Source organism: Lethenteron reissneri, chromosome 10 (assembly GCF_015708825.2).
Source record: "Lethenteron reissneri isolate LAM-NWPU_2019-01 chromosome 10, ASM1570882v1, whole genome shotgun sequence".
Lineage (NCBI taxonomy): Eukaryota > Metazoa > Chordata > Hyperoartia > Petromyzontiformes > Petromyzontidae > Lethenteron > Lethenteron reissneri.
In genome coordinates this window covers 7,201,389-7,213,654 of record NC_083788.1, presented here as the reverse complement: position 1 = coordinate 7,213,654, position 12,266 = coordinate 7,201,389, and the positions used below count along the sequence as shown (strand labels likewise).

The 12,266-nt window shown below is 46.7% G+C and overlaps 2 protein-coding genes across 3 annotated transcripts in view; both read left to right on the top strand.

The window, feature by feature from the left end:
• Positions 1-352: 352 nt before the first annotated feature.
• Positions 353-6,211, top strand: LOC133340892 (uncharacterized). The gene is made up of 2 exons (XM_061549365.1): positions 353-451; positions 1,233-6,211. Exon 2 carries the CDS (start codon positions 1,263-1,265, stop codon positions 4,692-4,694), a length of 3,432 nt encoding a protein of 1,143 aa, XP_061405349.1. The 5' UTR covers positions 353-451; positions 1,233-1,262; the 3' UTR covers positions 4,695-6,211.
• LOC133340893 (transient receptor potential channel pyrexia-like) overlaps positions 5,811-12,266 on the top strand; it is an 18,254-nt gene continuing 11,798 nt past the window's right edge. For both annotated transcript variants that reach the window (XM_061549367.1, XM_061549366.1), the window contains exons 1-8: positions 5,811-5,948; positions 8,260-8,341; positions 8,599-8,729; positions 9,381-9,467; positions 10,003-10,153; positions 10,508-10,669; positions 11,236-11,345; positions 12,072-12,162. In XM_061549367.1, the coding sequence (XP_061405351.1) occupies positions 5,943-5,948; positions 8,260-8,341; positions 8,599-8,729; positions 9,381-9,467; positions 10,003-10,153; positions 10,508-10,669; positions 11,236-11,345; positions 12,072-12,162 (820 nt within the window). In that variant the 5' untranslated portion in view covers positions 5,811-5,942. The remainder of the gene's footprint in view (positions 5,949-8,259; positions 8,342-8,598; positions 8,730-9,380; positions 9,468-10,002; positions 10,154-10,507; positions 10,670-11,235; positions 11,346-12,071; positions 12,163-12,266) is intronic.

The window sequence follows — 12,266 nt, the reverse complement described above, 5'->3', positions numbered from 1 at the left end:
TCACGACGTTTTTTTTAGTATTTAATAGTGATTGAACAATTGGAATATTTTGTTCATAATTTTGTTTTTTAATCGCGTCTCAATTTTTGTATCGTTACATTTTTCTATATTTTTTATTTTGTGGTCTCGCTGTGATTTTTATTTTATACTTCTGATCTCCCTTGATTTGACTGCCATCGTCTCTTCTCCCCAAAACGACGTCCATTTAGATGGGAGAAGCCATCCAATGGTGGCGTGTTGTAGCCGTGAACATCCTGGGTGCACTTTGTAGTTTGCTGATGCATAGGGGAGGTGTAGATAACGTGGCAGCCTCTCTATATTTATCCATGGCAGATGCATGCACGAGCGCCTGGGATGCCACACCGTCCTATATTTAACCCACAGGCCCAAAGGCAGCCACAGACACACGGGGGCCGCTGCTGCACTTGAGGCTGCTCTGCTCTCTGGCTCTGTAAGTGTTTGGCAAGCTCGCTAAAGGCCATGCCGCTTGATCTCATGATACCCGAATGACAGTTTAAATGTTCACTTTGCCTAATCTTGACAAAACTAAAGATGTGTGTACATTGGTCTTATTTTGCTAGAATACTTGGTGTTTATTACGGTTAAAAAAACTACTATGAAGGCTTTGGAAATTTAATTAATGAAATAAAGTAAGCCTAATAAAAATGTATTATCATGTGAAACCGAGACGTGAATTTGCCTTCATTTGTTATTTACATACATTTGCAAAAGGGAAATGTTTTTATATTCTTTGGGTCTTTCGGTAAAGTCACGTATATAGGTTCAAAAAAAATAACAAAAAAACTACGACGTTTCGATCGCAAAACAAGCGGTCGTCATCAGGAAAAGGATGTTTTTGTTAATTATTCTTGTAGATTAAGCGATGTCTTCTACTTTAAATGGGAAATCGGTGACTTGTCCATGTATCGGTTAATATTTTCCTGTGTATCCCAATCAAACCAACTGTGTAGGCAGTGTATTCCATATAAAATATACTCGACTTATATGAAGATATAACTATTCACTCGATTTGTCTATTAAATATGAGTTGTATTTAATATTTTATGGATAATTGTCTAACAATAGTTTATTGTATATGTAATCGTATTTAACGGTTTTTGTGTATTCCTGGTAAGCAGAATTGGCTAACACTATCAGCGAAACTGAGGCAACCGAATGAGTCAGAGATTCTCATGCTTTCTGTACCTTTCGCACCCTTGACACGCTGATAGGTTGAGCGGTGATACACGAGAAGAGGCACCATGGTGGTGGGAGGCTCGTCCGAGCTGAAGATTTCCCTCGGGGATATATTTAAGAAGTTCAACCGCGCACCCATCACGCAAGGGCCATCCTCACAACCCACGTCCCCCGGCACGAGAGACGAGCCAAGTGGCGCGGAGGAGACTGATGGGAAGGGATCACAAAGTCGGCAGGATGATGACCCGGGTAATGCGAACGATCGGACCTGCGGTGCTTCCGAGAAGTTGCAGGAAAGGGCGGTGAACGGCAGAGTGGTGGAGCGAGGTGCACGGCAGGACCGTTGTGTCCCTGACAAGTCTAGCGATGCGCAACCAGAGTGCGAACTGAGGCCGGCTCAGGTGGATCAAGCAACGGAGAGGAGGCGGAACGGTGAGGTGATCGAGCAAGGTGGAACGTTGGGGAGAAGTAATGTTTTAAACAAGTTAATCAATGATCAGCTGGAGAAAAAGTTGAGTTCAATTCTGTCAGAAAAACTACAACAGAGGATGCAGAATGGTGAGGTGGTTGAGAAGGGTGGAATGTTGGAAGGAAGTAATGTTTTAAACGAGTCAAGCGATGAGCAGCTGAAGCAAGAATTGAGTTTGACACGGTCAGAAAAGCTAAAGGAGAGGAGGCGGAATGGTGAGATGATTGAGCAACGTGCATTGTTGGAAGCCAAAGGTGTTTCAATTGAGGCCAACACAAAGACCGAGAAGCAATCCCATGAACTAAGTTCAGGTCAACGAGAGAAGCCATCAGAAGATAAAAGACTTGAGAACAAGGCCTGTGGTGAATCTGGGGAGAATGGAGACAGAGATATTTTAAATATGTCAAATGGCGACTTGCCCAGTAGTGAGGTCAAATCAACTCTGTTCGAAAAGCCATTGCAGGATGATAAAGCAGCAGACAATGTTACAACTCAAAATGACAAAGAAATGCGAGACCTTATAAACAAGTTGATTTTGAACCATCGCAGCGGCCAGGGGCTCAAGCATGTAGGTCTACAACCTCAGCAGAAGCAGCCAAAACAGCAACAACAGCAAGGAAAATCCAATCAGATACATCAGCCACATGGAAAATGCCGTGTAGTTGAGCCAGCAGGTAACCAGGATGCTGCAGCAGTTTCAACTGCTTCTGCAGACTCTCCTCCCGACTCTTCAGAGTCTGTCGACTCAGATGAATCAGCGCAGGAGGATTCGACGCGCAGTGTCGTGTGGAACGGGGTCATGGAAGAATTACGAGATCGCGCGGCTGCAAAGAAGGCTGCGAGCTTCCGTTTGATCAACAGGTCGAGTAAGTCGAACCAGCCTGCGATAAAGAGACCCAATCGCGGAGCAAACGAGCTGAATGAAGGACTAAAGTCAAACACAAGCACTGTACAGCCTACCTCTGATCCATCAGCTAACACCAGTTTAAAATCTGAATGTTTGGAGCAGCAGGTTGGGAACGCTGAAACTCGTGCTGATGGCACCAAGCAATGCGAGTCTTCGTCCACCATCGGCCGGATTGCGACCTCGAATGTGTGCAAACCAGAGCAAAAAAAACCTGTACCAAACGGTTCAATAACAAAGCAAGCCTCCACTGTTGATCTATCGAAAGATTCCATCAATCCTCAGGCAAGTGTTGCCATCAGCTCCCGCAATTCAGAGCCTCCTCAGCCGGATCAACAACAACCTGTGCAACGATCCAGGCGACGTCAATACGGCATCAACAAGGGCACCAATCTGGCGTCTCAAGACCGTTCTGCTGAACCACAAACAGAAAAGCCTGTTAGTATGAGCAAAACATTGGAGTCGACCCAGCTGGAGAAACCACTGCGCTGTGAGACCACCGGCATTTGTAAGACTGATCAATGCTGTACGACTGAATCTCATAGCCCCACCAAACCAGCTTCTGCCCGTTCGCCAATCAGCTGCCCTTTGTTGCAATCCGCCCCTCTGCAACATCTGAATAAGCCCATTGGAGGAGATCGACCTGTAAATGCACAAGTTGAGAACCAGGCGATCGGTCCAGTGACGCCCCCACCAACGAATGAGAATACACTGTGTTCTTCAAAAATGGTGATTACCCTGTCGAGTGGATGGGGCAAGACGAGCTATGAGTCGACCCCGGCGAACGCCCGACACTTATCTCGCAGCACTTCACAGGTGTCCATCTCCCAGAAGACCTCGTCAGACCAAGGTGTTCATTCAGCTATCCCACCAGCTTACTCCAATGGCACCCTCAGCCCGACCGAACGTGTCCCAGTGGGGTCCCTCCAAACGAAGCGAGACAGGCCCAGTGATCATAAATCCGAGCCAAAGCAAGATACCAGTGGCTCCAAAGAGGACATGAATGATTCTAGGAGACTCAAAGAGGTGTCAAAACTAAGCTTCAATGTATCAGGACAAACCTCGCCTACTACTAGCACTGCAGGAAAGACCTTTAAGATATGCAATCCATCGACAGATGCATGCCAAAGTATAACCGCCAACATAAAGCTGAAAGAGTCAGAGAATGTTTATGTGGAAGTGAAGAAACCTGTCACCAGCCCATTAGCTTCCCCAATCTCCGGTGAGGTGCACGTTGTGAAGAAGGACTCAGTCAATCGAGGACCAACACCAACTGCAGTTACACCCAAGCCGGAGAAATGCACTCCCATGCAGACTGCAAAGCAGCTTAGTCAGCTGAACGGGGTATCTGCTGAGCATGACTCCACCATCATGACGGTCGTGGAGGATCAAGAACCATCAAAAGCCCATAGCATCCGAGACGACCAGCTTCAGAGCAATGGGGTGGTCAAACAGGAATTGAAAAAAGTCACTCATTCGGACATACAACCAAAGCAGGAGCCCCGTAAGTCCCAAGGCGCAACAGATATAGGTAGCAACAAGAAAGGGATGGACTTGGAGCCCAAAGGGGGTTCGCAGCAGCCAGTGTCAGCAGCAGCAGCAGGTACTAGTAGACGCCAACGGGTCCCTCTCAGCAACAACAGCAGTAGCAAGGAGTATGGTGTCGGTGGTCCGCGCGTCCCGCCTGGCTCGGGTGGCTGTGTCGGTGGGCTGCGCGGCGCCTGGGAGCAATGGTCGGACGACTACACAGAGAGGCAGAAGTTGAACCCATTCAGCCAGCGCTTCGACATGGAGCAGGCGCTGTCCACGCTGCCGCAGAAGGGTGAAGAGGGCTACGGGAGGCCCAAGGAGGGCACGCGGACGGCCGAGAGGGCGGCTCGTGCGCAACAGGACGTGCGCAAGGAGATGCTGGAGATGTGCTACCTCATCCGGCGCATCGGTGAACCGGGAAGCGACGGGCGCACACAGGTTGCCTTTGGGCGACTCTTCCACACGTACGCCCGTGTCTCCGACAAACTCGTGGGCATCCTGCTGCGGGCTCGCAAGCATGGGCTGGTGAACTTCGAAGGCGAGATGCTGTGGCAGGGACGCGACGACCACGTGCAGATCACGCTGCTTTGCTGACCACGTGGTGGCGCGAATCAATGCGGCACAAAGAAGAGGGGTGGGGCTTAAGGAGGCTGTGCCGCCCATATTGAGACGGTGGTGTGATGTCCAGTTGCCACCTGTCCTGGTTTTCCCGGGATTGTCTTTTTGTTTAGAGATAGAGTTAGGGCTGGGAAATATGTAAATCTTCCCCAGACGTTAAAATTGCATTGTAAGTATGATTTCAATTATCTAACCACTTTAAACTAGCGTTGGTGGATCACGCTTGAGATGGAGCAATAAAAATGTGCGTTACGCACACCTTCAGGGAAAAATAAGGTACATATAAGGGGGCAGTACAGCAAATAGGTATGATATTGTGTTGAAGGTTTGTAGGTGCAAAATGTAATAACTTTTCACATGGGTTATTATTGTTATTTTAATTCAGGACGCTCAGGTTCCCTCTGCCTCCTCGGCCACGAAAACACCACAACCACAAAAGGAGATCTCACGTATTACTAAATCGCTCGATCTTGTCGGATCTCTGAAGCTAAGCAGGGGGGGGGGGTTCGGCCTGGAGAGTGGCTTTTATGGAGCGACCACCACGGGTATAAAAAGGTGTCACAGGTTGTCGTGGGTGCTACTTGGGGGGGGGACACATCCCCCCCCCCCCCCCATATTCAAATAATCTCAAAATGCCCCCCCAATATATTGCTATAAAATAGATTTCTGTTTATATGATTGTGGTTATGGTTGTACTTTATTAATCCCTAATCTCTGCCATTACATACAATGAAACAAGAAAAGGTAAAAAAAAAAGAAAAAAACGGAGCTATGTAATACAATACACTATTAGACATTATTGTAAAAAAAAGTCCATCCCATGTGTTAGTGGTTTTTTTAAATATTTAATCAGGAAATGGGAGGAATTTTTTTTCAAATTTATATATTTTTTTTTAGGGGGGAGACCCCCAGACCCCTGGAAGATTTGGTCCCCCCCCCAATGTTGGTGAAATGTCAAATCACCCGCGGGTGACGTCACGACCACGTGACCCACGTGCTCACGGGGTCACGGGGTCGTTTGTTTCCCGCGCAAAAGCGAGGCGCTTCGACTCACATCGCTGTTAAACTTTACAATGTTTTTATCATAATAATTACGAAACGAGTTTAAAGTGCAAGTTAGGGAACGTATTCGAGGTTTCTTTTTTTTCCCCCGTGAACATCTTGAGAGGAAATAAATCTGTAAAAAAATAAAAAAAACTTTGTTTTTCTTCACGTAACTCACGTATGGAGGTACGTTTTATTAAATCAATTAACTCGCGGGTGTTATTGCGTGGCATGCTTTAATTATTATTATGTATTTGCAATCAAATGAAAGTGCAATGTATAGTTTTTTCAATGATTACAGTAGTTAGTGTTAGCAGTAATACGCTATTCGCAATACTGTACTGTAATACGACTTTGCTATTTTTTCATTTCGCTTAAATGTGCACTTTTTATGTAACGTATTTCATGTGTTTATAATATGGGAGTTAATAAATAAACGTAACATTTTCCATGTGCCTGATGTATCTGATTGGATTCGGTTTTCGTACAGCCTTTCATAAAGATCGCGACCACTTTGTAGTAAATAAAGTGGTTGTCTTGTGGACAGACTGGCTCCCGCCACGTGAACGTGGAATTGTCACCAATGGGCTCATCGATCATCATTTTGTGTGTGTTTAATTCGTTCTTCCCGGTCGGCTACGTACGTTGCGATTCAACAAACGTACAATGCAATAGCCAGATCACTTAACTCAATGTATGTCTTTTGATTTAAAGCTTTCGTGACTGCAGGGATTCATATTGTTTTATATTATTTTATTATTTCCCTTCTACGTGACTTTACCGAAAGAACCAATAATATAATATCAATGTATGTCGTCGTTTATACAAAATATACATTTAGTACATTCCACTGCGGGATGAAGGCCTTACCCGCACACCGTATCGGTTATTGGGGGGCACATTTGACCAAAGATTCATAGCTGTCAACCCACATACGGCTTAACCCCTATTCTTCTACATGGAAATTGAGTTTTCAGGTCCATAGGCCGTTTCAATACAACAACAAATGTCTTTGTGTCTCTCCCTCGTGATGGGACTTTGTGGCATGAACATTGAGGTTTATAAGGGGCACGGGGTGGCCAATGAGGTCTGAATTGGTCTGTAACAAGGTAGGGGGCACTGATAAGGGGGTTGACAGATATTCAGTGGTGAGTGTCTATTTGTTTGTGTTTCTCCCTCGTGATGGGACTTTGTGGCATGAACATTGAGGTTTATAAGGGGCACGGGGTGACCAATGAGGTCTGAATTGGTCTGTAACAAGGTAGGGGGCACTGATAAGGGGGTTGACATATTCAGTGGTGAGTGTCTATTTGTGTTTCTCCCTCGTGATGGGATTTTGTGGCATGCACGTTGAGATCTATAAGGGGGCACGCGGTGACCAATAAGGTCTGCATTGGTCTGTAACAAGGTAGGAGGCACTGATAAGGGGTTGACAGATATGATTATACCTCACCACACTGCCCAATGCGGGTTGGTAAAAAGGTGGAATCCTGGAACGATTAAGGCATCAACTCGCCACTGATTTGAGCCTTGCCCCAGAATCCAACTCGTACGTACGTGTAATACGTTTGCAAAACCAAATAATATAATTGTCCGGAACGACGCTACACAACGAATGTAACAAAAACTAAAAAGCACTACAATAAGCGTTAAGAGGTGCGTGCCTGTACGCACACTGAGGTTTAGAAAGAAGAACGCGTGGATCAGAAAACAGGCAAAATCTTGACTTGAAGGAACGGCTTGGATAAGAGCGTATTACTAAAAGTGATCATGGACGAGACTAGGGACAGAATGACAGCCAAAGGAGTGAGGATGAGCACTGGGTATGATGAGATCAGCTCATGTGATGAGTGACATGGATAACGGTATTATTGTATTGCAATACCGTGAGAGATGGTGTTGACATGGGTGAGGCATGTCTCCTGCAGTAGATAGATCATGTCTGATTAGGATTATGTCATGTTAGTTGAGGATGTGGGGCCATATGTTCTCCAATCAGCGTGTCTCAGGGGTTCCATATTTTGTGTCCTCTCCCAAAGCCACTGCGGGAGCCCTTTATAGTAATACGACCGCTTGTCGAGTACTGTGTTGTTAGGCTTACCACGGACCAATTCAGGAAGCATGTCATGGATCACCTGCGCTTCCAACACGATTTGATTGTCACCATTCTTCAAGGTCACGGTTTTATATTAAAATATATTTTTATCTCGTCTATTCAGTCGCGTTTTCTCCATTATAAAAGGTGCACGTGTTTATAATGTGCATACATTGCCACTAAAATTGGTCCCTCGTGATGCCATTGTATGCATGTATCTTGAGTGCAATCATCAATTTTAATCAGTTAACCAATTAAAGGTCACACGGCTACGATGCAGTTTGAGGTCTCCGCTGTCTTTATGGGATTTAACACGGCAACCGTGAAGACCTGAATAGGTTCTCACGAACAGATGGTTGCCGTTTGATGAACTGATATAATGTGTGTGTGTGTGTGTGGCAGTACCCGGTGGACCCAGAATGGAGGGGATTCTCCACCCAAAGATGCTGCTCCAGCTGCTTGAGCAATTCTTCTTTTAGTGCATGTATGTATATGTATGTATGTTGAACTTCTTTCGCACCGTACTTAGCCAACCGTGCTAATCGGACGTGCGTCGAGATGATAAAAATTGCAAGCAGTGATATCAGTGGTGGTCGATCTTCAGTGTCTTCCAATGTTTGCTATCTGCTCATTGGAGCGAGCAGTTTTGTTTTTGTTATGGAGGTCACGTATCGTGGAAATCGAAAGGTCTCCTCCCAGCCCCACCCTGTGACTTTCATGATCCCCCGTGACCCTGAGCAGCTTCGAGTCCACATGAGGCCTGTGCAAGTATCAGCAGCAAGGATCAACCACCACCCAATGAGGCAAAACTGAACACGGCCTTCCTGGAGTACTTCCACAGACTGGGCAGCGGTGACAGAGAGCAGCATGAGGTGATCAGAGCTTCCCCCACCTGTGTTTAGGTGTAGTTATTCGTGTTATTTATATTAGGCCAGATGTTTCCATCGTGTAATGATAACTCGCTAGACTTGCACACTCCGTTCCACGAGAACGGCGAGACTTGCCCAGCCCAGGATGTTTCACCCGGCGCTGGGGCGACGAACCTTCTCGAACGCAGCCCCAAAAATCTGGAACACCCCGCCTGCCACCGGACATCCGAAACGCGCCGAGTGTCTCTCAATTCCTTAGTCTGTGCAAGACACACCTATGCAGACTTGACTCCTCATAAAATGTAAAATGAGAAAACAAAAAACCTCTCTGTTTCTTTACTTATTATTTATTTTATTTACTACTTACCTGATGATATTCGTTGCACACGATTGCATTTTATTATGGACTAGGTTCCAATTTACTTGGCTCAGTCCGTGTTAGCCACTGAGGTCGTGACAGTTTTTTTTTCATTCCTTTTCCTCTATGCCCCCTGTACCATTCCCGCTATTGAGTGCGATATTGGCAGATAAAGTAAAGATTGATTGGACAAGTTTCTTAAATCCACCACCTATGCCCACCTCAATCAGCAGACAGCAAAGGCTCCATTAGTGTGCTGATTTTCTTGTATTTTTTTCTGCCCTCTGACCCAGCAGCTTGACGTTGGATTCCTCAGTAGCCTCATTGGAAGCGGTGCCAACGTGAACACCAAGGACCAGTACGGCCAGACGGCACTGCACATGGTTGGGTTGCTCTCCATTAGCGTTCCGATCGCGCCACTATGAACTTCACCTTTCAATTTCCGAATGTCCCCAAGCTCCTGAAAAGCCTCTTTCCAGATCAGTGCCTTTAAATGCGCAGTTGTGTTGGATCATATTTCTGGAAGACCTGTTGAATTCATTTGAGTTAAAAATGTTACGCTAGTGTGTGTGTTTGTATAAGGGTTAAACGACAGTGTAGTGATTCGTGCACCTGCGCTGCGAACCCGGCGATCTGAGTTTGATTCCTGGCCATGGCCAAATCAATGGTGAACCGGTCCCCTGTGCTTTTCCCTAGGTCAACTCAGTCTTACATGAGTACCTGGTGTGGTGTGTTAACGTCACCACTTGGGAGCCATAGGCAGCAGGCATGGCGCTGCCCACACCTACCTTGTGCTTTCATGCCATCTTTCATAGGTGCTCACTAACAGCACTTGTCCCGACAGTCTGCTAAAGGCTACAGGGGGATCTTTGTTTTGTGTATTATAATGCCTGCGTGTGTGTGTGCGCGCTCGTACAGGCGGCGCAGGCAGGGCACCTTGACGCGGCGCGATTCCTGGTGGAACGTGGCGCGCACGTTGACGAGCCGGACACGAACGGACGCACGCCCCTGCACGTGGCTGCCGCACTGGACCACCCCAATGTCATCGACTTCTTTGTGAAGCACGGAGGTGGCCACGGCCACCGCTGTCGCGCGCTAAAGCCGCCTCCATCGCCGCTGATGCCATCAACACTGCCGCAAATCACTAACACCACCACCATTGACACCGCTGCCACCCACTACCATTCACTTACTTTTAAAGTACAGTAAAGCATATTATCTATTGTAGAGCACTTTGAACTTTATTTGGTTCCATTAACCTTTATTTGTGCATTGTGTAACTGTCATTTTCTAAAGTTGCTTACATATATAAATTTTTATATACGACATTGTTACTGACCGTATCTTTAATTCCGTGTACAAAAATCGACCTTGACCTAAGTAAAGCGTTTCGGCGGCCGTGTGTGGTTTTGGCCCCGGGCAGGCGATGTGGAGGCGGCGACGCGGGAGGAGCTTCAAACGGCCGCTCATTACGCCGCCAAGCACGGCGCGCGAGCCGCCCTCGAGTGTCTATACCGGCGCCTCTCCAACATCCACGCCCGGGACTACTGCGCTCGCACACCGCTCTTCCTCGCCGCCAAGCACGGTAGGTCCGCCAGCACCACCGCGATGGGTCGAATTTTGTCGATGGGAAATTGGCTGACATGGCCAAGTGGTAGCGTGTTTGCCGCTTGTTGCGGAGGCTTGCGGTTCCTGCCCAGCGGCCGACCTGCTTAATGCTGCGAGGCGTACTAACCATGAATACACACCGTCTGCTGCACAGTGGACGTTATAGAACTGGTGACATTCAAAAAGATGGTAGGCCATGTATACAAGGTTCACGGTCCAAATTTGGTAAATTACTCACAAAATTACTGAATTGGGAAAATCCATATAACACCATCTCTCCCTACTGGCTAACTCATGTCGATTTACAGGCCAGTGCTGATTATATGTTGTGATGCACCTGTACAGCTGCCACTGGGGGTCCCCTTGGCTAAACTGCAAAGGGCATAGAAATAGTTGATATGAGATGTGAGGCACTCATGAGTTGCTGAGAAATTTAAGCACCCTATACATGCTAATTATTATCCAAATTTTGTCTCAAGTCCTCCTTTTCTCCTGTGCTTGAGACTTTTTTAACAACACAACCACAACTAAAATGTTGGGTAGGCCAGCGCGGCACGGTGCAGCTGCTACTGAACGTGGGGGCGGACGCTGGTGCCGAGGACTCGTTGGGGACATCCTGCCTGAGCGTCATTCTCGACACCGTTCCTGACATGGTGACACCAGCACAGCCACCAACAACCGCCATGACAACTGATAGCACCACCACTGCTCCGACTGACACTATAACCCCTACTGCGACTACTGCGTCAACGTTTACTACCACTGTTACCATCACCATTAGCACTACTTTAAACACTGCTAATAATACTGCCACTGCCATCACCGATACAACTACCACAACTTTCACCACCACGACTATTGCTATTACCACTGCCGCAACCATTGTCATCACGAATACTAGCGCCAACACCACTACTGCTCCTTTTACCACTGCTGCTGCTATTATTACCACTACCATCACCACCTCCACTGCTATTGCTACCACTAATCCATCACCACTGTCACAAGGACCGCTGCTGTCACCATCACTGCATGATTATTTTTGAGCCATCAGTCTTGTTCCCTATTTATTTCAAATTTTGACTTTCGTATTCGTAATTTAGGAAATAACTTGAGTTAAATTATACGTTGAATTAAACCTTTAGATTTGTGAGGTAAGTTAAACAATTATAACTTAATGATTGGAAAACAATGTTCTCCAATTGTATGTGTTGCTCTGTCTGTGGGTTCTCTTTGTTTCTTCCCAAGTTTTCACGTTTATTTTAGGCAGCTGTCGCTGTCAGAAGGGAAACCAGTACAAGGTGCAGCTATTTTTCAACTCAAGTGCCGTCGGGGTTTTTAAAAATAATTTGCCCGCTGCCTGTGTGTGTCTTCATCAGGCGCTGCTAGCGCTGAACCAGCTCCGCGTGATAAAGGAGTCTGACCAGAAGCAATACTTCTACCTAAAAATACTGGAGCCGGCAGAATCCGGTGAGGCCTCTGCTGTTTAGTCAAGAGCCAGTTGTGGAAATTCTAGATTATTCTGTTAACGTCCTACTGAGCTATCCATTGTCACCCAGTGGTATTTCTTTTAC